At 37.9% G+C, this 22,609-nt stretch overlaps 1 protein-coding gene across 5 annotated transcripts in view; it reads right to left on the bottom strand.

Annotated features, from left to right (window-relative positions):
- Window positions 1–2,630: 2,630 nt before the first annotated feature.
- Window positions 2,631–22,609, bottom strand: part of LOC121490094 (putative RNA-binding protein Luc7-like 2) — a 59,300-nt gene continuing 39,321 nt past the window's right edge. For all 5 annotated transcript variants that reach the window (XM_041753706.1, XM_041753707.1, XM_041753710.1 and 2 more), the window contains 6 exons: window positions 20,236–20,379; window positions 14,506–14,682; window positions 12,692–12,783; window positions 10,199–10,228; window positions 7,282–7,473; window positions 2,631–3,753 (listed from right to left, as the gene is read on the bottom strand). In XM_041753706.1, coding sequence (XP_041609640.1) covers window positions 3,576–3,753; window positions 7,282–7,473; window positions 10,199–10,228; window positions 12,692–12,783; window positions 14,506–14,682; window positions 20,236–20,379 — 813 coding nt within the window. In that variant the 3' untranslated portion in view covers window positions 2,631–3,575. The remainder of the gene's footprint in view (window positions 3,754–7,281; window positions 7,474–10,198; window positions 10,229–12,691; window positions 12,784–14,505; window positions 14,683–20,235; window positions 20,380–22,609) is intronic.

Genomic DNA, 22,609 nt, shown 5'->3' with positions numbered 1-22,609 from the left:
TTACATTTGATGGAGACAAGGAGTTCCCTAAGTCTTGTAGAATTTGTTTTGTAAAATTTCTCTCTTGTTCAGCTATTACTTGAAATCATTGATTTGTTGCTCTTTTTCCAGCCTGTTCATTAAATCATGCATGCTTCTAATCTCATTTATTGCACTCATCTTTTATTCTTTTTTAACTACTGTGTTAAGGGTCTCACTGATGTCTTCCAGCTCAATCCCAGTGAATATCCTTATGATCCCTGGTTTAAATTCTTCATCAGGCACGTTACTTCTTTTACACTTAGAGGTCTCTGGTCATGACCTGGCCTTGTTCTTTGATTTGGGATAAATTCATCTGCCTTCTCATTTTCTCTAAGTCCCTGCCTGGTTCTCTGGGTTCGCCAATTATGTCTCTTACTCCTGAAAGTAATAGCCTTATAAAGAATTCATGTAGTGCCCAGGGCCTGGTTGGTGCTTCACACAGTGCTGTGTGCTGTGTTTTGTACTTTTGTGTTCTGGCTCAGCTTTCCTTTAGGCCCTTTGTCTGAAGAAGTTCTCTTTGCCTGCTGTGGGCAGTGTTTGGCCCCTGGCCTGAATGTTTTGGTTGGAGAGTTTTAGGTGTGCTTCGATCAGCTTGTGAGATGAAACTTGTCACCACCTTCACTGGAAATGAGGCCCTGTAAAACTGGTTGGGAGACGTGGTATGGACAAGGGGTTGTGCTGGTCTTCTGGATAAGGGGGGCCCACTCCACTTGGACTAAAGCAGGCTTGACTGAGAAGAGCAGTTCTACTGAAGCACAGGGGTGTGGGGCAGTTAGGCAATCAGTGTAGGTGCCGCACTGGTTCCTGCAGGTGTTTATACTGAGGGGTGTGAGCGGGCAAGGGCCGGCCAGCTTCTCTGCTCTTAGAGAGATAGCTCTGTGAATGCTGTCTTCGGTCACACTGTGAGAAGATAAAATAATCTCCCTGCTGGGTTCCACCGGTTCAAACTCTTCGGATTCCCGTTTCCACAGTGTCCGTCCTCAGGTTGTCTGCCTTCTTTCCAAGAGAAGCTGCAATGCCTCCAGACTGAACTCTCTCAGAGCCCCACCTGCTAACACAACTTCTGGCTTTAAGTCTTACTGGTTCCAAGAACTCAAGAAATTGAGTGGGAGAAATTTGTGGGATGAGGCAAGCCTAGGGTCTTCTGCTGCCATCTTTCCCCTCCACACTTTAGATAACTGTGACCTCACCATCATGTTCCTTGCTCCAAAAAATTGGGAGGATTAAGGTCCAGATAGCTGAAAATATGGCTTAGAAAATAGGGGTAGAAGACAGCTGCCCAGTGCCCGGGATCATCTATCCACCCACCCAATTGCCTCTGTCAATAAGTTGCCCTGAATAAAACTGTGTGTAAATAGTATATAACAGGTTTGATTGTTATTTTAGTCTTAAGGTCCTTCTCAGTATGGAGGATGTGGTACTGACCTTCTAAAGGATAATGAGATTTTAGGGTTATTCTAATTCAGAGTAGCCGCCCTGGCTTAAGAATGATTAAAAATGTAGATTGTTCATTCCAAATACTAGAAGTACCTAAGCAACAAAATTGTTCTAAAAGGATTTTTAAGATGGGATTGTTAGAGAGCCAGGCAGCTGAAGTTATCTAACATGGTAGCCTAACCCCAAGTGATGTCCTTCACTGGCTACTGCTGTCCTGTAGATGGTCATGTAGCCTGTACTACCTACAAATGAGAACTGCATTAACAGCTAATAAACATTTATATAATTAGGCAGAGAAGTATAAGCTTCACTTAAACAATGCTAAAACATTTCCCAATGTTTTAGAGTTTGGTCAGTCTTCTTGCACATACCAGCTCAACCTGTTTGATCTTACTCCATACCCCAAGGTATTACATCCAAAGTAGACAGATACAAAATAATTTTTCAGAAACCAAGATTAAAAGAAAGTGGGCCACTAAGGGAGATGGGTCTCAGATTAAACTCTGCATAAACTGGAGTGTGTGGAACTAAATACGGCAAGAAACCTTCAGTTATTGATGCACAACTTAGTAAACTTAGAATTAGTTTACCTCTGTGGCCCACGTACCTGAGTCATACTAAATTTGTCACACTCGCGACCAAAGACAACTCTTGGAAGGTGAGGGGAGGTTAGTTTACTGTAACACAGATAGTAAATATTTGTTACTAGATTTTCTAGAATCACAAGTGTGATATCTGCCAACTACTGTTTAAAATCACTGGTATAGGGATCCCTGGGTGGCGCAGCGGTTTGGCGCCTGCCTTTGGCCCAGGGCGCGATCCTGGAGACCGGGGATCGAATCCCACGTCGGGCTCCCGGTGCATGGAGCCTGCTTCTCCCTCTGCCTGTCTCTGCCTCTCTCTCTCTCTCTCTGTGACTATCATAAATAAATAAAAATTAAAAAAAAAATAAATAAATAAAATAAAATAAAATAAAATCACTGGTATAAAATGACTAGTAAGTACGTAGCTCTTCAGTGGAGAAAGTGTTATCACACCATGTTTGCTGAATGAAAAAAAAAAAGCCCAGAAAAACTCCATTGCTTTTGCAGGTCTAGTCCTTCTCCACAGCAATTGTTACAGTCCTGAAGAGGCTAGAGTACAGTCAGCAAGGGGCCCAAGTGGACCAACAGTTCATCTTGGCAAGTATATGTTTTATTTCCTTTGGTGCCTTGCACGGTAAGGCACTAATAATGATATAACAGAATAGAAGAAATGCCCACAGCAAATAGTTCTAGTGACAATTTACTAGACAAGTTACAGTTTAATGACGGTGGTGGTGATTGTTTCATTTTATTATTTTTTACAATAAGGTTGTAACCTTTATACTCCACACACACAAAATAAAACAAGTGCTTATGAAAGAGTCCCTGCCCCCACCCCCCTTTCCAAAACATCCTGAACATAGCAATAGAACAGAAAAATCAAGACATGTTTGATTTCAAAATTTCAATAAAAAAGCAAAGTATGTAATGCAACAGCTGTTCAACTTCCAACTCTAAATAGGCACCGTAAAACAAAACAAAACCTCTCAGTATTTAAATTTCTCCAGCACACTTTCCAGTATAAATGCTCTGTAATCAGCTAGTAATAAATGAGAACAGAACCTTAGAACAGAAGTTATATTGCTTCCCTGCTCCCCCTTTCTCTTATAATTAGAGGGTGGAGGTATTAGGGGATACAAAAGTCAGAGGAAGAAGAATTAAAAAGAAAAATTCTGAAAGCTGTTGTTTGTGGACTAGAAAGGAAGACAGCATTTTACAAATGTTCAAAAATTCCCAAGGCAAGCAACACAATTCGTTCACTATCACTCCTACTAGAAAGAATAAAGATATCGGCATCTTATTATATAAAACTGTACTTTCAGAATCGCATTACAGGTTCACCAGAAACTATGGATGTAGTTTTTAGGCTTCATCAGGGAAACAAGTTCAGTTCAGATCAAGTTAGATACTGTGCATCTAGCCTATTTGGATCGGAGTCTGGAACTTCTCACTGTTACCCCCAACAGCTGTAAACTAAACAATAGTATGTAACTCCATAGGAAGCTTAAGGATTGAGGATATGTACACAGCTAATTATATCTCCCCTGCTTCGCGCTCTTCAGAGCTCCTCCTGTCTTCTGATCTGCCATTAGCGCTCTCATAGGACCGCTTCTTATCTTTTCGATCTCTGTCACGAGGTGATCTGTCTCTTGAATTCCTGTCTCTGTCACGTGATGCTAAGTCTTGGTCTCTGAATCTTTCTTTTGAGGATCTGAAAAATATTAATTTGAGGAGCAAAATGTGTTGGGAAACCCAATATCCAAATGAAAGAATCGGATAAATATTAAGGTACTGATAGCTGAAGTTATACAGAATACATCCAAGAAAGACAAGAGGAGCCAGTTTTCTGACCGAAAGGAGCACTCACTACCTACCCATTCTGACAAGGGAGATGGGTGAAAACAAATAGCTAAGGGTCAGAAACCATAAGCTAAAATAATGACTTAATGGAGGATATTCTCATTATCTGAGGCAATCATAAAGGTTTTCCAATTAATGGCAAATATATTTGATATAAAAATAGTATAGAGACAATACCTTAAAAAAAAAATCAAAGTGTTAACTAATTTTTTAAAAAACAAAACAGAGGTTCCAAATTGGGTGGAAACTAAGGATGTAGAATGGGGGGGGGGGGTCAGCAGACCTTTTTCTCTTTGCTGTCTGGCCAGAGATTCAATTATTTTAGGGGGTATTCTTCTTCCTTTTCTTTTTATCAACCCTTTAACAATGCAAAAACCACCCATAGCTCCCTAGCTATTCAAAGAACAGGTTATGAGGCCAGATTGGCCTGCAGGCAACAGTCTGCCAATACTTGACTTGGATAAGAGAACTAATCAATGACATGGCTTTAAATAACCCTTTATTATTTTTGCAATCTTCTTTATTCTTCCTGAGTGAGCTTATTCAACCAAAATAAGAATGGAAGACACAGAAAGATGATCATCTTATATCCTGATTAACCATAATGGTTTCTTCATATCATCTCTCCATTCCCATATTCAATTTCATTAAGAAAGGTAAGTGATAACAAGCTCATATCAGAGATTCAATCAGAAGGAAAAGCAAAGGATATTATGGGATCAGAATATAAAATCTATACTTTCAACATCTAGAATGAATCTGAATCTGTAATATATAATACATTTATTTGGTTCTTAAAGGTGACATAGTACTTTTTATATAATCATCTCACTTAACCAGGCCTCAGATCCTAATTCTGAACACGGGTCAAGTAATACTTTGAACTTCTAAGGCAGGAAAAACTTTCTCAACATTATTTCTAAAACTGAGTATAGATTAAACCAAAATTGTCAACTTTGAGTATTCTACTTGTTTTTTAATAAGCATGATTTTTAAAAAGATGTGTGTGTGTGGGGGGGAGTCACAGTGCATATCTGGTTATACTAATCCTCTCCAAAATCTTTCTAAGAATGGAATACGGAGAGAGATGATGCCTAAGAATTAAGGACACAGTTGCAGGTAAGTCTCAGGTCAGTACTAACTGGAAAATAACCATGAGATGAGCATCAACTAGGATTTTGTGAGAGATTACAACATCCCATCCATAAGCAGTTTACTTACACTATGTCAATCAAATTACCACTAATCCTGATAACACAGGTACTTCAAAGATGGGGAAAGGACAGGATAATGATCTTTGGCCAAAGGCCACTGAACCCAAGTAGTCTCTCAAGTCTGCACTAGGTGTTTGAACAGACCAGGAAGTAGAAAAATGCAAATAAGTCCTCATTTATTAAGATAGCTGTTGCCAAGGAAATGTCACCAACAGAATTATATCAGACCAGTATTTCACAGTTGGGGAAAAGCATATAGTAATAAGACTTGTAACTTGGACCTTTACCTTGAAAATTAAACTCAAATATATAGCAATTGGCTGCTAATTTTTGGTAAAAACACAGAAGATTGCTTTGAAAGAGAGTAAGTTGCCGAGATTAGAATTGCTCTTGAGAAAAGCAAAAACTTTTAATAGTTATACAAAAATAAACCTGTTTATGAACATGCTGAAAATATTAAGGGTGTCATGTAGGATAATGAAAAACTGTCCTATACAACTTCAAAAATGCAGGAATCATTAGGGACTAGGATAACACAATCCCCAGTGAGGAGACATGCCTCTCCCTTCCATCCCCACCCCCATTTAATAAAGACATTTAAGAGTTCACAGATACCAGAAACAATGACCAGTGGGCAGGTTCACAAAACAAACTCCCTAGGCCTTCCATCAACCAGTAGGGTGACTCTTAAAATATACAGTTCAGGTAAACCACAGGGGAAAATTTCTACATTGATCTGTGATATTCAGTCCATCTCAAATATCTTTTTACTACCTGGTTTTACCTACTAGCTGAAGCCATTTTTATTTCTCTGGTATTTCCCTCATCTAAACTCTTGTATTACTCTGGATGTACACAGTAGCACTTTATATGTTAAAAGATGTTAGTCTTATGTTCTAACTTGAATAAAGTTGCTCAACTATGGTATACTTCTTGGGTTATTTTTTTACTAGGCCTAGTATAGAAGCAAGTATATAATTCTTACTGATTAATGTTACTTGAACTAGTTTGCTAACAAGAGTAGAACAAATGTTCTCACCAAAAAAAAAAAAAAAAAAAAGGATAAACACCTGAGGTGAAGGATGTGTTAATTAACCACTGGTGGGACCCCTCTCATAATGTGTGTGTGTGTGTGTGTGTGTGTACACATACACACACATCTCAAATCACTACAATGTACACCTTAAATATCTTTTAATTTTGTCAATCATACCTCAATAAAGCTGGGGGAGGGGGGAAAAGAACTACCTGGAACAAGGCAAAAATATAAGGAAGAAAATATTTAGTGAAAGCCTATTCAACAACTCCACCTATGAGTGGTTTTAAGGAAAGGCTTCCCTCTCCTCCACCCCCTCCCCCAAAGACTCTGTGAATTCTACCATGGGCTTTATGGAGAGTAAGTGATAGAAAATTTAAGACTAGTAGGTGCTAGGCACTCAAAAAAGGTTTATTACATATATGCTCAAGAAGAATTGACATGAAAAAAGCAATTATAAGCATGGTTCATGTTCCATAGAAATAACCTGGCTTAAGGACCATCTTGTGACCTGAGAAGTTTTGGGAGCTTGTGAGTGCTAAGGCTCTACCACATTCCAATCCTTTGTCCTGACATTCAGGTCCTTCAACACACCACACTCTAGATCTGCCCTCCTTGCACCTTTCAAGTTTTCATGCCAAGAAAGTCTAATCTCAAATTCTGAATCCACCCCACCAAGCTAACTATATATAGCAATGCATACCTATACTGCAGATAAAACAATATACCAGAATGTGTCTGCTCTGAAAAAGTGCACCAGCTCAAAGAGGTTTGGAAAACAGTAAGTCAAACAAAGCTAAACTCTTTAAATGAAAGGACTTCTCAGAACTCCCAATCCGCCAATACACACTGAAAAACTGAGTACTGGTACCTAAAATTGCCCACAAAGTACTTTTTTTTTTCCAAAATACACTGAGCAGAGAAAAAGCAATAACCTCTGCAGCACATATTGGTTCCAATTTCTTACTCTGGCTCCTAAGTGTATTCTTTAACTACCCATATAATCAGGGAAAAAAATGTTATACACTCACAAATGTGTACATGTGACCAGATGCAAGTTTCAAACCAATAGTATTCCAACTCTAAACCATAAAGGTAGTTCCATATCCTTTTATGGACACCTCAGTACCTCCTCCTGGATCGCTCTCTGCTCCTGTCTCTAGAACTGTGCCCACTTCGCTGGTGGCTGCGGCTACGGCTTCGGCTGCTAGAGCGGGATCTGTGGCGATGGCGTTTCTCCCGAGATTTGGATCGAGTTCTCCTCTTCCGTTCCCGTGACATGGAGCGAGACCGATGTCTGCGATGCTCTCTGGACCTGGACCTACAAAAAACATTTGCTTTACTTTTTAACTTTCTCAGCAATGCATTTCTCCTTTACTTAAAGCCTCTTCTTTTAAGACAAATGATTTCTCAACATCCTGACTTAATGCCATTTCTATTTCTAGTTCGCTAAATCTACACCAAAATAAGATGCTGACATAGTAACTACATACTAGAATTTCAAAATAAAAAAACACTAATTTCAGAGTCAATCAATATTGTACAGATTTAAATCAAGAATATCATAAAAATGGGATCCTTGGGTGGCTCAGCGGTTTGGCGCCTGCCTTCGGCCCAGGGCATGATCCTGGGATTGAGTCCCACATAAGGATCCCTGTGAGGAGCCTGCTTCTCCCTCTGCCTATGTCTCTGCCTTTCTCAGGTTCTCTCATGGATAAAAAAGTAAAATCTTTAAAAAAAATAAATAAAAATAAAAAGGTAAAGGTCAACAGAGAAATGAGGTGGTCATCTTTTATAAAGAATAGGTAGAAAAACAAATAGGTAGAAAAGGCTTTTCTGGTAAAATGGCATTTAACAAAGATAAACTAAAGTAATCAGCTAATCAGCCATCTCAAAATAAGGTGCTTCAGATAGAGGGAACACAGGAGCAAAGGCCCTGAGGTTGAAGAAAGTTCAGAATGCTAGAGAACCTAAAAATACCTGTTTGCCTAAAATGAAGTGAGCACCAGGAATAAATCAGGGGTCTTACAGGCAGGATGACCACATACCTTTTAATGCAAACCAGGATGCTCTCTCAATGATAAATTATATGAAGGGCAGGGGGAAGCTATTAAATATGCTGACACAAAATATAAACTGGTACCTACCACCCCATTCTTAGACTGATCACTCTACTTTTAAAAGCTATAGTGAGGATTTCCACTTCCCCTAAGTGAAATGGAAAACCTTTGGAGAATTTGAACAGAGGGTTGATATAATTTACTTCACTTTTTAAAGGGTTCATTCAGGCTGATTTGTGAAAAACAGAGGTAATGAAGGGGATTGGACAAGTCCAGAAATGAAGAGACAGCAAAGAGACTATGGTAATCACAAGAAAAGTGGCTGGGAATGGAACGGTAGAAAATAAATTCCTAGCTTCAGTATCTGAAGATGTTCTATGTACACAGTTTAAGTAACTTTTTTTTTTTCAACAAAAGGACTAATTTGCATTGATCAACCAGTAAACAAGAATAGTATCACCAAATAACATTTCCACTTCTCATCCTAGATTTCAGAAACAAAATAAATTGGCTGACACAACTGGGCATGTTTTTCTTTTATAACAACAAATGCTCTAGTTTATAGAGAAAAGTTCTCGAGAAATAGTTACTCTTTAAACTTAAGAGTACTTAGATTCTGACAATAAGAAAGGGCGTTCTACGTGGGGATGGACTCATGGGAACTGCACATGAAAAGTTAAAAATGAGATAAACCATGTTTTCCCCACCTTCCTCAGTTAGCAAAAAACTGTCAGCAGCTAGTGAATACTAAAGCCTTCTAAAAGCCCTAAAATTTTAGTTCCAAAAGTCAACAGAAAGTGTTTTCTTATCCTCTTTAAGGATTTTTTTTTTATTTTTATTTATTTATGATAGTCACAGAGAGAGAGAGAGAGAGAGAGAGAGAGAGGCAGAGACATAGGCAGAGGGAGAAGCAGGCTCCATGCACCAGGAGCCCAATGTGGGATTCGATCCCGGGTCTCCAGGATCGCGCCCTAGGCCAAAGGCAAGCGCCAAACCACTGCGCCACCCAGGGATCCCCCTCTTTAAGGATTTAAGCACTCTTTAAAGTTTTTGGTCATCTCTGTACAAAGGGATAAGTAATAATAAACTTATATAAAGTGAAAATAAAGATATAAACTAATAAAAATTTTAGTTTCCCTTCAATAACCCACTCCCTTTCAAAAATGTATTCAACTAGGGGTGCCTGGGTAGCTCAGTCAGCTAGGCATCTGGCAGAGTTGGGCTCCCTGCTCAGTGGGGTCTGCTTCTCCCTCTCCCTCAGCCCCACTTCCTACTCGCCCCCGTGTTCACTCACTCTCTCACTTGCTCTATAAATAAAATCTTTAAAAAAATGTATTCAGCTATTTAACCTTATATTTTCAACATTTTTAACCTCTTCAACCTGTATTTCTGACACTTAACCACCCAAAATCATTTTTAAAATAAATTCTGTAGTATATTTAACCTGCACTTTCCCCAGTAGGCTCTATACCCAACATGGGGATTGAACTCACAACCCCAAGATCAGGAAGTCACATGCTCCAACTGAGCCAGCCAGAGCCCCAGTGTTTTTAGCTTTAACTCCAGGGTACTGTATATCATTTTACTCTAATAAAATTAAGTTGAAGTTCATGAGTATCTTCTGACCAATTTCATCTTTTTTTTTTTTTTTAAAGATTTATTTATTCATGAGACACAGAAAGAGAGAGAAGGAGGGCAGCAGAGACACAGGCAGAGGGAGAAGCAGGCTCCATGCAGGGAGCCCAAAGCAGTACTCGATCCCAGGATCTCCAGGATCATGTCCTGGGCTGAAGGCAGGCACTAAACTTCTGAGCCACCCAGGCTGCCCCAACCAATTTCACCTTAAACCATAATGCCCAAACTTGAACTACAAAAGAATGGAGTACTAATCTAGTAATTCTCATTCATTTTTAAAAGATATTTAATCTATAAAAACTACCTCTGAAAAAACCTAACTTCACTACTTATATTTTGTGTAACACTTACCTTTTGGGATTCTTGCTATGTGATCGAGACCTAAAAAAAGAGAATATCTATTTTTAGAAAAAAAGAAGTGAGAAAAAGTACAATGTACTATTAAATTTACATCCTTCCTGATTTCTAATCTTTTTATTAATTCTATAAATATAAGGCACATATAAATGCACACCAATTTTTCCAAAATATACCATAAACCATACAGACTTGCCCACCATGGCTATGAGATCCCCTAACTAGGATACCTGACTCTTAAAAAAGAACAGGCTCCAAGGAGACTAAAACATGGTACATCACCACTCAATAACTCTACAGAAATGACTTCCCAACCTGGAAAAAATTCTGTGTTATTTTTATCTCTGTCATTTCTTCTTTCTCTCCAGAAAGAGAAAATTTTCCATAATCTGAGATGTATTCATTTTCAAACTATAACTTCACATAGCATTCAATCTTACAGCATCTGTTTCTTAACAGGACACATGATAACCCTTATTAAAGCACTCTTTACATTTCTTAGCACATACTTAAAAGTCAATAAATAGTAATGACTAGTACTATGGGCACTAGGAAACTACAGTTGTCTCGTGGGGAATATACAGCACAACTGAGGGTGGCTTGGGACTCAGCCTAATTTGAGTTTTAAAACTCCGGCTGCACCACTATCTGTGACCTGGACAGATTACAGATCTCTCAGCTTTGCTTGTCATTTGCAAAAGAAGGACAGTAATATAAATTTCACAGGCAGGGGATCCCTGGGTGGCGCAGTGGTTTGGCGCCTGCCTTTGGCCCAGGGAGCGATCCTGGAGACCCGGGATCGAGTCCCACGTCAGGCTCCCGGTGCATGGAGCCTGCTTCTCCCTCTGCCTGTGTCTCTGCCTCTCTCTGTGTGACTATCATTAATTAATTAATTAATTAATTAAAAAATTAAAAAAATAAATTTCACAGGGAGATCGTAAGGATTAGATGAGCTAATATAGGCAAATTCTTAGCACTGTACCTGATACATAACAGGCACTTAGTGACATTTTTATCATTATCCTTTTCAATACCATAGTTAGAATCCCACCTTGTGTAACCATGTACTTGCTTGTCATTTCTTCATCTTTCATTCTTGGTTACATTTCCTCAAGTTCACAAAGGGATTAAAAAATTGTGTTTTTTATTTACCGGTTTATTTTTAAACACATTTCTAAATCTCATTACTTTTTTTTTTTTTAAATCTCATTACATTTTAAAATCAATCTTAAATTTGTCAGTTGGCAACAAAGGAGTAGGAGGTTATCTACAGATAAGAAAATGTAGTCATGGCAAAGAATTTTTTTCTCATTTGACTATCACTTCACAGTTGAATTATATAAATCAGTGGCACTACACTCAGAATTTTAACAGATTTCTATATGGTCTTATATTACAATGCCGGGCAATATTCCCATAGAAACTCAGTGTACATAAAAGAGAATAGTGATAAAACTATGAGACAAAATTTATAGTAAATGAACATTCAGCAATGGATTTATGACAGCACTTCTCCTAAAAAGGCAAATATCCACATGTACTTTTCATTTTTTTCATTACAGTGCAAAAATATTACTGCTATAAGCCATGTAACACAAAGTCAGTTTAAATACTTTGAAATAGACCAAGTATAACATGCTCAAAGCTTAGGGGAGGCTGGCATGACCAAGTCACATATTATAAAGGGTTTTAATTAGGCACAAAATCTGCTGTAGATAAAGGATTTAAATTTCAGAGATGTGTAAGATAATTAAAGGAACACTATAAATTAAAACTACAAGTAACTCTTTAGTGACATACCTATCATATACATTGTTTAAAAAAGTTATGTACGTAAGTTCAAAAAAGGTTGCTACCAGGATGAGACACAATTTGTTGCCAATGGGTCACTCAGAACATTTTAACATTCTAAATATGAAGAATATGATTTTATCAACTAATGAATACCAATATAAAAAGAACTGCATATACTTAGCTATTATTAATACAATCTTAATAGTTTATAGCTCCTAGGGGTAAAAATTATAGAATCAAAATTATAGCTGAAACTGCTGAACCACCCGGGCTGTACTCTTCCATACTTTTTGAAAGAAATCACTTTGACTGGGACTCCTGGGTGGCTCAGCGGTTGAGCGTCTGCCTTTGGCCCAGGGCGTAATTCCGGGATCCAAGATCGAGTCCTACACATCAGGCTCCCTGCACGGAGCCTGCTTCTTCCTCTGCCTGTGTCTCTGCCTCTCTCTCTCTCTCTCTCGCTGTGTCTCTCATGAATAAATAAAAATTTAAAAAAAGAATCACCTTGACTTAAATTGGCTGTAACTTAACATATTTGTATAAGCATTTTCACATGGTAACATTTTCAAAAGTAAACAAATCTCTCATGTCTAGATTTATTAACACCTAAAATCTTGTATCAATCACCTCTCTTTTTAGAGCCAGGGAGATTCAACTTCACATACTTGGACTATTCAATTAATTACTCCATACCTCCTCAGCTTCTCCCTTTCTTCTCTCTCCCTTTCTTCTCTTCGTTTCAGGCGTTCCTGATTTCTTTTCTCCTGTTTCTCAGCTACAACTCTCTTAAAAGACAATGACAGTTCAAATAATAAAAAATGAGGAGCATTATTTACTGGGTCCACTCTTAACAAGAATTATCCTAAACTCTACCATATCTGGTTCCCAATACAGTACAAGTAACATCAAAATCTGTTTAGTAACAATTAAAAGTTCTGCTGCGTAAAATCACTACGCTTACAAGTCTAGTTTCCAAAATCTTTCGCCCTTCTGGGGAACATTTGTAAAATTTTTTATTTCTTCATGACTTAATATTTCAAAATCATTTCTACAAGATTCTTCTCCTTTGTTTTCTAACATTATTTTGTATTTTTCTTAAAGTTTATTTTTTTTTAGTAATTCCTACACCCAATGTGGAGTTCCAACTCATGGCCCTGAGATCAAGAGGCACACACTCTACCAACTGAGCCAAGATGTGCCTATTTTTGTATTTCTTTTATTTTTGTATTTTTTAAAGGACATTACGTATTATAAATCACAAGTTCCCATTCTCTAATTTCCAAAATAAAATGTCTTCTGTCACTTCCAATTACCATCCCAATTTTATTGCTTCAAAAAAAAAAACCACACAGTAAAGTGCCAAACAGTCCTGTTGCTATGTCTGTATCTGCAAAGATTCCCAAATACGTAGCATTTTTGAGTTTTAATTTCGAGCTCACTAACCATTATATAGTGCAACTTACTTTGTCATTTTAAATAAAAATTTACCCAAAATCATCCTAGCTGCTCAGAATACTTAGAAGAGCTCACTGTTAATTATGAATATGGAGATATCCCTAAGTGTTTCTGACTCCACATTATTTTAAATGTCAAACTACAGATCTTGGGTTAATTTGAGCAAAAAAAGTCACTATCCAGTGTTTGCTACCTCTGAACCTATCTTCTATTCATGACAAAATGCTACACTGCCATAATTTTTTAAAGATTAGCCTCATGAGGGGCAGCCCTGGTGGCTCAGCGGTTTAGTGCTGCCTTCAGCCCAGGGTGGGATCCTGGAGACCTGGGATCGAGTCGCATGTTGGGCTCCCGGCAAGGAGCCTGCTTCTCCCTCTGTCTGTGTCTCTGCCTCTCTCTCTATGTCTCTCATGCATAAATAAATAAAACCTTAAAAAAAAATTAGCCTCATGAGACTGATGGAAAGTAAACTGATTATATACATTTACTCTGATTTTATTTACATCTTTAGAAATACCCTATGTTTGCTGTTTCCTTATCTTCTCAAAATAATTCACCACATGAGTAATAACTGTATTGCCTTTCTCACGATAGCCATGTATGTGATGGTAACTGTCCTTTTTTAAAAGATAGATTTCATCGAATTCCTTTCTGAAATGGGAGCAGGAGCAAAAAATAAAACTAGAAATCCAACAAGCTTGCTATTTAGTGAAGAACTGCAAAATATTTCAAATAAATACTAGTCTCATTTTCTGTCTTCCTTTAAACTTGTATGAAAGAGTTAGTTTAGAACTCAGTTTGCAAGGCCCATAATTCAATGTCATCATCAAAACAAAATACTACCTCCCAAAATAAGGGGACAGTATTAATAAGTCTTGTTTCTCAGACATTATCCATTAAACCAGTTATTTCCATTTGTAATTCTATACTATCTGGTATGAATTTTTAGCAAGAGCACAGTCAAGAATATGATACAAAAAGATAACTAATACACATCAAAACAATGAGTGGTTAAATAAGATTAAGCACATAGTATTAATTTACCAATGTACCTTTAATTCTTCAAGCTTCTCTCTTATTTCAATAAATCCCAGGTGCAGTTTACCCCCAAAATGATCAGCCAGTCGTCTGTCATTATCATGAAGACCTAAATAGGCAGAGCAAACTTCACAGACTCGAAGTTTCTGTTGTTGGAAACTGGAAGCTGGCATAGAATTCCGATAAACTTCCTAAACAAAAGTGAAAAAAACAATGTTCATATAAATCTGAGTCATACCATTACACAAAATACACTGTTTATACAAAAAAAAAGTTTTCTAACGAATACATAAAAGAATGGCTATTTTTGTCATAAAAAAGATGGCTTCCAAAAAAAAAAAAAATGGCTTCCACATATCCCTATCCTCTGTCCTTGGGACTTCTCCACTGGAGGTAAAAGATGGAGACTCAACTGTATTTTGCCAAGAACTACTCTAAGAATTCTATCATGGTAAAGAATATGACTGTCGGAAACCGTTTTCTGTGTTCTACTATGTTTTGTTTTCTACAACTTTTGTTAAAAATGAAATGTAGTGGGGCACCTGGGTGGCTCAGTGTTTAGTGTCATTATCCTAGGGTCCAGGGATCAAGTCCCACATCAGGCTCCCCAGAGGAAGCCTGCTTCTCCTTCTGCCTATGTCTCTGCCTCTGTGTTTCTCATGAATAAATTTTTTAAAAATCTCTATTTCCACTAAGAGAAATAGTTCTATATGACAAGCAATGAAAAGTGCCTTAATGAGAGTAAATGTCTAACACTCAACCATTTGATTTATAATAAGTTCATTAATGAGGGATGCCTGGGTGGCTCAGTGGCTGAGCATCTGCCTTCGGCTCAGGCGGTGATCCCAGGGTTCTGGGATTGAGTTCCGCATCAGGTTCCCTGCAGGGAGCCTGCTTCTCCCTCTGCCTGTGTCTCTGCCTCTCTCTGTATCTCATAAATAAAATCTTAAAAAAAATTTTATTAATGAAATAATAATTAGTAGGTTTGTGTATCTGCTGTATTCTTTTTTCCCTTTTATCTGAGGCCAACAGCATGTTCAGCTAAAATACATTACATTTCAAAGTCCCCACAGAGCTTTGGCTAAGGCTCTTCAAGTGGACATTGCTGGATGGAATCTATAGAAAAGTTCTTTCAAAGGGAGTCAATAGACTGAGACAAAAAATATCACCAATAGCTGCTATCATTTGTGGATCAGAAACTAATGGAAAGCAATGTTTACAGTTTTAAAAATGTCTCAATACCAACACATTTATTAATTACAAAAAGAAAGCACTGTAACTTCAATTTTCCAGTGGAAAAATAGACCAATCACCAGAAATGGGACAAATCACTAACATGTGCCTTCTGATGGGATGTAACATTACTGCAATGGTACTGTCAAAAATATAACCAGAAAGAAAAATCAGAAAAACCCAAACTGAAGGACATTTTACAAATGAGCCTGTATTTTTTCAAAACTGTCAAGAATATGTCAAACAAAGACTGAAGTTCCAGACTAAAGAAAACAAGAGGGACAGTAACTAAATGCAGTACATGATCCTGAACTGGGCCTTAAACGAAGAAAAAAAATGTTTCAGTAAAGAAGATTTTTGTTTTTTTAAAGATTTTATTTATTTACTCATGAGAGACACAGGGACGGAGGCAGAGATATAGGCAGAGAAAGAAGCAGGCTCCATGCAGGGAGCCCGATGTGGAACTTGATCCCGGGTCTCCGGGATCACACCCTGGGCCGAAGGCAAGCGCACAACCTCTTTAGCCACCCTAAAGAAGAATATTATTGAGTCAACTGGAAAAATCTGAGTAAAGATTTCATTAACTATATCAGATTTCATTAACTCTATCAGTGTTAATTTCTGATTCAGATCATTATACTGTGGTATATCCTTGTTTTGAGAAAATACGCATTGGAGTATTTGGGGTTAAAGAGGCATCATACAAAAAAAAAGGGGGGGGGGATGCCTGGGTGGCTCAGGGGTTGAGCATCTGCTTTTGGCTCAGGGCATGATCCCAGAGTCCCAGGATCGAGTCCCACACTGGGCTTCGTGCATGGAGCCTGCTTCTCCCTCTGCCTATGTCTCCTGCCTCTCTCTCTCTGAATAATAAAATGTGTCTTCATGAATAATAAAATCTTTAAAGAAAAAAAAGAGGCATCATATCTATAACCTAATGTCAAACAGCTCAAACACACACACACAAGAAGAGAAAGACAAAACAAGTATGATAAAATATTAACATTTGGAGCCTGGGTGAAGGATATAGGGGAATTCTTTATACTATTTCTTTTACCTTTCTGAAAATATTTCCAAATAAAAGTTTGTTTTGTTTGGTTTTTTAAAAAACAGGGTGTCTCGGTAGCTCAGTTGGTTAAGTGTCTGCCTTTGGCTCAGGTCATGATCCTGGTGTCCTGAAATTTGCCTCATTGTCTCCCTGCTCAGCGGGAGTCTGCTTCTGCTTCTCCCACTCTGTGTCCCTCCCCACCCAGCTCATGCTCTCTCTCAAATAAAGTTTAAAAAAAAAAAAAAAAGAAAAACAAATGTATGACACTAGGAGGCAAGTTAACTCAATTTTTGTGCCTTGTTATTCTTCTTCCTCTTTCTAGTTATGTACAGAGAAAAGGCTTTAGGCAGATAGCCATATTGCCACCACAAATTGATAAGCATAAAGATGAATCCATTTAGTATGGATGGCTGAATATAAAGCCAGAAATAGCCTGTGTACTTGATAGAATCATGGAACTGCTGTACCAGCTCCAGACTCCCTAACTACAATTATTTATTAAATGAGAAAAAACCGGGCAGCCCAGGTGGCTCAGCGGTTTGGCGCCGCCTTCAGCCCAAGGTGTGATCCTGGAGACCAGGGATCGAGTCCCACGTCGGGCCCCCTGCATGGAGCTTGCCTCTCCCTCTGCCTGTGTCTGTGCCTCTCTGTGTGTGTGTGTCTCTCATGAATAAATAAATAAAATCTTAAAAAAAAATAAAAATAAAAATAAATAAGAAAAAACCCTTTCTTGGTTAAGTCATCATAAGTTTTCTATTATGTACAGTTGAACACAATCTATAATGAGCAAGTAAATTTTTTAATGCATTGTCCCTAGTAAAAATCAACTATGATAAAACATAACAGGCTAAAGATGCCACTGTGTGATACTAGAAAATCTTCAAAAACATATATATATGAAATTTTATGAAAACTGCAAAATAGGGGCAGTCCCGGTGGCTCAGCGGTTTAGCACTGCCTTCAGCCCAGAGCCTGATCCTGGAGACCCAGGATCAAGTCCCACGTCGGGCTTCCTGTGTGGAGCCTGCTTCTCCCTCTGCCTGTGTCTCTGCCTCTCTCTCTCTCTCTGTCATGAATAAATAAAATCTTAAAAAAAAAAAAAAAGATTAAAAAAAAAAGAAAACTGCAAAATATATAACCAATAATAGTTACTTAGGTTCATTACTTGAGTCTTTTGGGGAAATAAGCTATAGAATACTAAGCATTTTAAAATTCATAGTGTTTATTTTCTAGAATGGTATTAATTAGATTTAAACAAATCCTAAGTATTTAGACTTCAAAATTAACAAGAATGGCTACACGGTATGTCTTTTTCCATCCTATTAATGTCTCTATATTTAAGGTAGATTTCTTGTAGCTAGCATATAGTTAAGTCTTGCTTTTATTGAAGATTTGAGAGAGAGCATGTGCACACAAGCACAAACAAGAAGGAAGGGCAGAGGAGGAGGGAGATACAGGCTCTCCACTGAGCAGGAAGCCGGACATGGAGCTCAATCCCAGGACCCTGGGATCACGACTTGAGCTGAAGGCAGACGCTTAACCAGCTAAGCCACCCAGGTACCCTAAGTCTTTCTTTAAAAAAACAAAAAACAGGGGCGCCTGGGTGGCTCAGTGGTTGAGTGTCTGCCTTTGGCTTAGGGTGTGATCCTGGAGTTCAGGGATCGAGTCCCACATCGGGCTCCCTGCGAGGAGCCTGCTTCTCCCTCTGCTTATGTCTCTGCCTTCTTTCTGTGTCTCTCATGAATAAATAAAATTAAAAAAAAAAAAAAAAAAAAGTCTCACGATCTGCCTTTTATGTCCAATCTGGGGTTTGTTCCTTTCCTCCTTCCTTCTTTTGATTAAGTATTTTTTAGGATTCATTTTATTTCTATGATTAGTTATACTTTCCTCCCCCCACTGGTTTATCTAGAGTTCACAGTATTCAACTTTAACTTATAAAAAGAAGCTAGACAGACTTTTTATTAATATCAAAGGAGATTTCTTTTTTTTTTTTAAGATTTTATTTATTCATGAGAGACAGAGAGAGAGAGAGAGGCAGAGACACAGGCAGAGGGAGAAGCAGGCTCCACACAGGGAGCCCAACGTGGGACTCGATCCTGGGTCTCCAGGATCAGGCCCTGGGCCAAAGGTGGCACTAAACCACTGAGCCAACAGGGCTACGCCCTCAAAGGAGATTTCAAAGCAAAAGACATTACTAGGACAGTTTAAAATAATAAAGGGTTTAATTATTAAAAAAAAGACACAACAAACCTAAACGTGGATTAACCTAGTAACAGAACTTCAAAATACACAAAGCAAAACCTGACAAAATGGAAAGGGTAAGTAAATAAATCCACAGTTCGAGATGAAGACTTTAATACTCCTCAGTAAACAGAACAGAAAATCAATAGGATATGGAAGATGTGAATAACCAATCAACTATCTTGACTCAATTAACATTTATGAACACTCCACTTAGTAACACAGAGCATCATTCTTTTCAAATGTAGAGTGGACATTCACCGAGACCATGTGCAGGCACAAAACAGGTACTGATGTAGCTAAGAGACCTGAAATCACACAAATGTTCTCTCACTGCAACTGAACTAAATTAAAATCCAATCAGAAAAATACTTGGAAAAAGCATCAAATATACAAAAATACACACTCCTAAATAATCCGTAGGTCAAAGAAACCACAAGTAATTAGCAAATATACAAATTGAAATGAAAATAACATATTTAAAAAAAAGAATTAACGTATGAAAATACGTGGGATGCAGCTACAATTATGTCTAGAAGAAAATCTGTAGCATTCAATGGGCTAAAATCAATTATCTAAGCTTCGTCTTTAAGAGGGCAGAATAAGAATTAAACTGAGGTGTGATACAGTTAAGAGCAATGGAGACTATGGCAAAACGGGAGAATACAATCCCATATGAAGGTATATGATTTTCTAACAAATATCAGATGGTCCGAACAAAATAGAACTTTGTCTGCAGGGTATGAGATTTTGACCTGTGCTATGGAGATTTTGACCTGTGCTATGGAGAAAGAATGATAGGAGGCTCCTAAAGTACCAGCAGACTGTACTGAGATGGGAAGAGAAGGGAGAATGCTACAGGGGTAAAATCAAAGGAGAGAAGGGTACCATAGGAACCACATTTATGCATTGTGTGTGTGTGTGTGTGTGTGTGTGTGTGTGAGACTGTTAATGACAAACTGGTTTAATTTCATTCACTAGTTATACATTTCAACAGATCAAAGCCTCTAAAGTAAAAAAAAAAAAAAAAAAGACCACCCACAACTTTGATGCACGATCCAGTACTATGGTACAGACTAAATTTTTTTTTTCTTTTCTTTTTCTTTTTTCTAAATTTCTTTAAATTGGTTTAAATTGTCTTTACTAGCAATAACTTTTCAATAATTTTCAATCTAATATGTTCTGACAGTAAGGCTATACATATTACCATTAAGAATCTTCTCACCTCTGCTTCTCTTTTTTTTGCCCGTGCTTTCTCTACTTCATCCATTACTTTCTGGGATTCTTCGACATTTCCTTCAGCTCCCAGTTGTTCCACCTTGGCCAACAACTTACCAATTTCTTCATTTAATTCGTGAACACGTTCTGCCTAGAAAGAAACAGAAAAGAAGATCACGAATAAAAAGCAGAATTATCCAAGTTCAAAATATTTCATAAATGCTTAGAAAAAACAAGTTATCTAAGGCAATAGAGTATAACTAATGCTTTCTGAGTATATCATAAATGAACTGATGGAATATGAGGATGTTTTACGCCTACCTGTCCTCACTACAATGAAGTCAGGAACATAACTGAACTCAATTTAACTATTACTTTATAACCTCTACTTTGGCAGTGTATTCCAAATATAAAATACCACTTCTTCCATAATCTACCCCTGTGTACCTTCCCAAACTATCTTTTGCTGTTCTCTCATTCATAACATAATCTATATCTAGTTTCCCAAATTTACTGTTTTTTGCCTTTGTGACTTTGCAGAGTGATGCCATCCCTCTTCCTGGGCTATCATCCCTTACCTCCCCTTGCCTGAACTCATGTATATCTATTCATTCAGCAAAATCCAACTATTCTGTGAAACATTCTTAATCAATCACATCTAAACTCCACTTAAACATAAGAGTGCCAAAACCTCCTTTGTGTCATCTTTTTATTTTTCATAACATTCTTATGTACATACCATACTTTTAAATATATACTTTAAAAAAAAAGATTTATTTATTCATTCAGAGAGAGAGAGAGAGAGAGAGAGGGGCAGGCAGAGACACAGGCAGAGGGAGAACCAGGCCCCATGCAGGGAGCCCGATGCGGGACTCGATCCTGGGTCTCCAGAATCACGCCCTGGACTGCAGGCGGCGCTAAACCGCTGCGCCACTGGGGCTGCCCTAAATATATACTTTTCTACACACATACACACACACTTATGTATATACTTTTATATACATATCTTAACACTCTGTAGAGAGCGATTTTTATTTCCCATCTTTAGGGACACCTAGGTGGCTCAGGGTATTATACCGGAGTCCAGGAATCAAGTCCCACATCAGACTCCCTGAGGGAAGCCTGCTTCTCCCTCTGCGTGTGTCTCTACTTCTCTGGGTCTCTCATGAACAAATAAATAAAATCTTAAAAAAAAAGAAAAAAATATGTATGTATTTCTCATCTTTTATTTCCAACGTCCAACAAATAGCATAGGCTCAAACAGGAGTTATAGGAACGAACTGGCAGATCTTCTTTAAGACAAATATATTACTTTAGAGTCCAACAAGCCTGGCTTATTGCCAAACCAATTACCAGCTATGTAATTTTGACCACAATTGCTTAACCTGAATCCACTTCCTCATCTGAGAAAAAAGAATAATACCTATCTCACAAAGTTGTGAGAAATGAGAAAATGTGCCTTACACACACTGCACAGCACATTACTTTCAGTACACTACCATAGCACTCTGTCTCCCTTAGCCTTAGTTCATGTCTTTCCCTTGGGATTACTTTTTGCCTTATGATCTCTGTCTTCCTCCTCCTCACCATCATCCTGAGAATATAGTTCATTCCTATTGTTTTAATGGCATGATACCTATAGTCTTTTTATTGGCCACAAAGTAAGTATTCAGGCTGTGTAGCCAATCATATTAGCAAAAATTTCAATTTCTATGGACATTCAATCACAACAAACTAGTGTGCTAATAATCTTTAATTCTCAAATACCCTTCAATCCAAAATATTCATCCCTCAAAGAAATTTTCAATTCTATTTTCATTTTATTTCTTTAGCAAGGCGGTATTTTTCTCTCAATATCTGTTACAGAATGATTGGATTATGCCCTAAACTCTTCACCATTCCCTATATCCATTTCTTTGCTATATAATTAGTACTATCATATTCTGTTCTGACTTCGGCCATGTAACTGACTTTAGTTTAATAGAACAGTAGCAAACATGACAGAAGGAAAGGCTTAAAAAGCACTTGTGTGGCTTTTTTTTTTTTTTTTTAAATCTCTTCCACTACCATAAGAACATGGCCAGGCTAGCCTTCTAGGTTTAATGGCCTTTGATCAGAAGACATGTGAGTTAGCCCAACTGAGATAGCAGTAACTTCTCCATCAAGTTCAACCTAAACTCATGGGCTAATAAACACTTAATTGTTTTAAGTCACTGAGTTTTTTTTTTAAGATTTTATTTATTCATTCACAAAAGACAGAGAGACAGAGAGAGAGAGAGAGGCAGAGATACAGGCAGAGGGAGAAGCAGGCCCCATGCAGGGAGCCTGAACCAAGACTCAATCCCGGGACTCCAGGATCATGCCCTGGGCCAAAGGCAGAC

Source organism: Vulpes lagopus, chromosome 4 (assembly GCF_018345385.1).
Source record: "Vulpes lagopus strain Blue_001 chromosome 4, ASM1834538v1, whole genome shotgun sequence".
Classification (NCBI taxonomy): domain Eukaryota; kingdom Metazoa; phylum Chordata; class Mammalia; order Carnivora; family Canidae; genus Vulpes; species Vulpes lagopus.
This window is presented reverse-complemented; position numbering and strand designations above follow the sequence as displayed.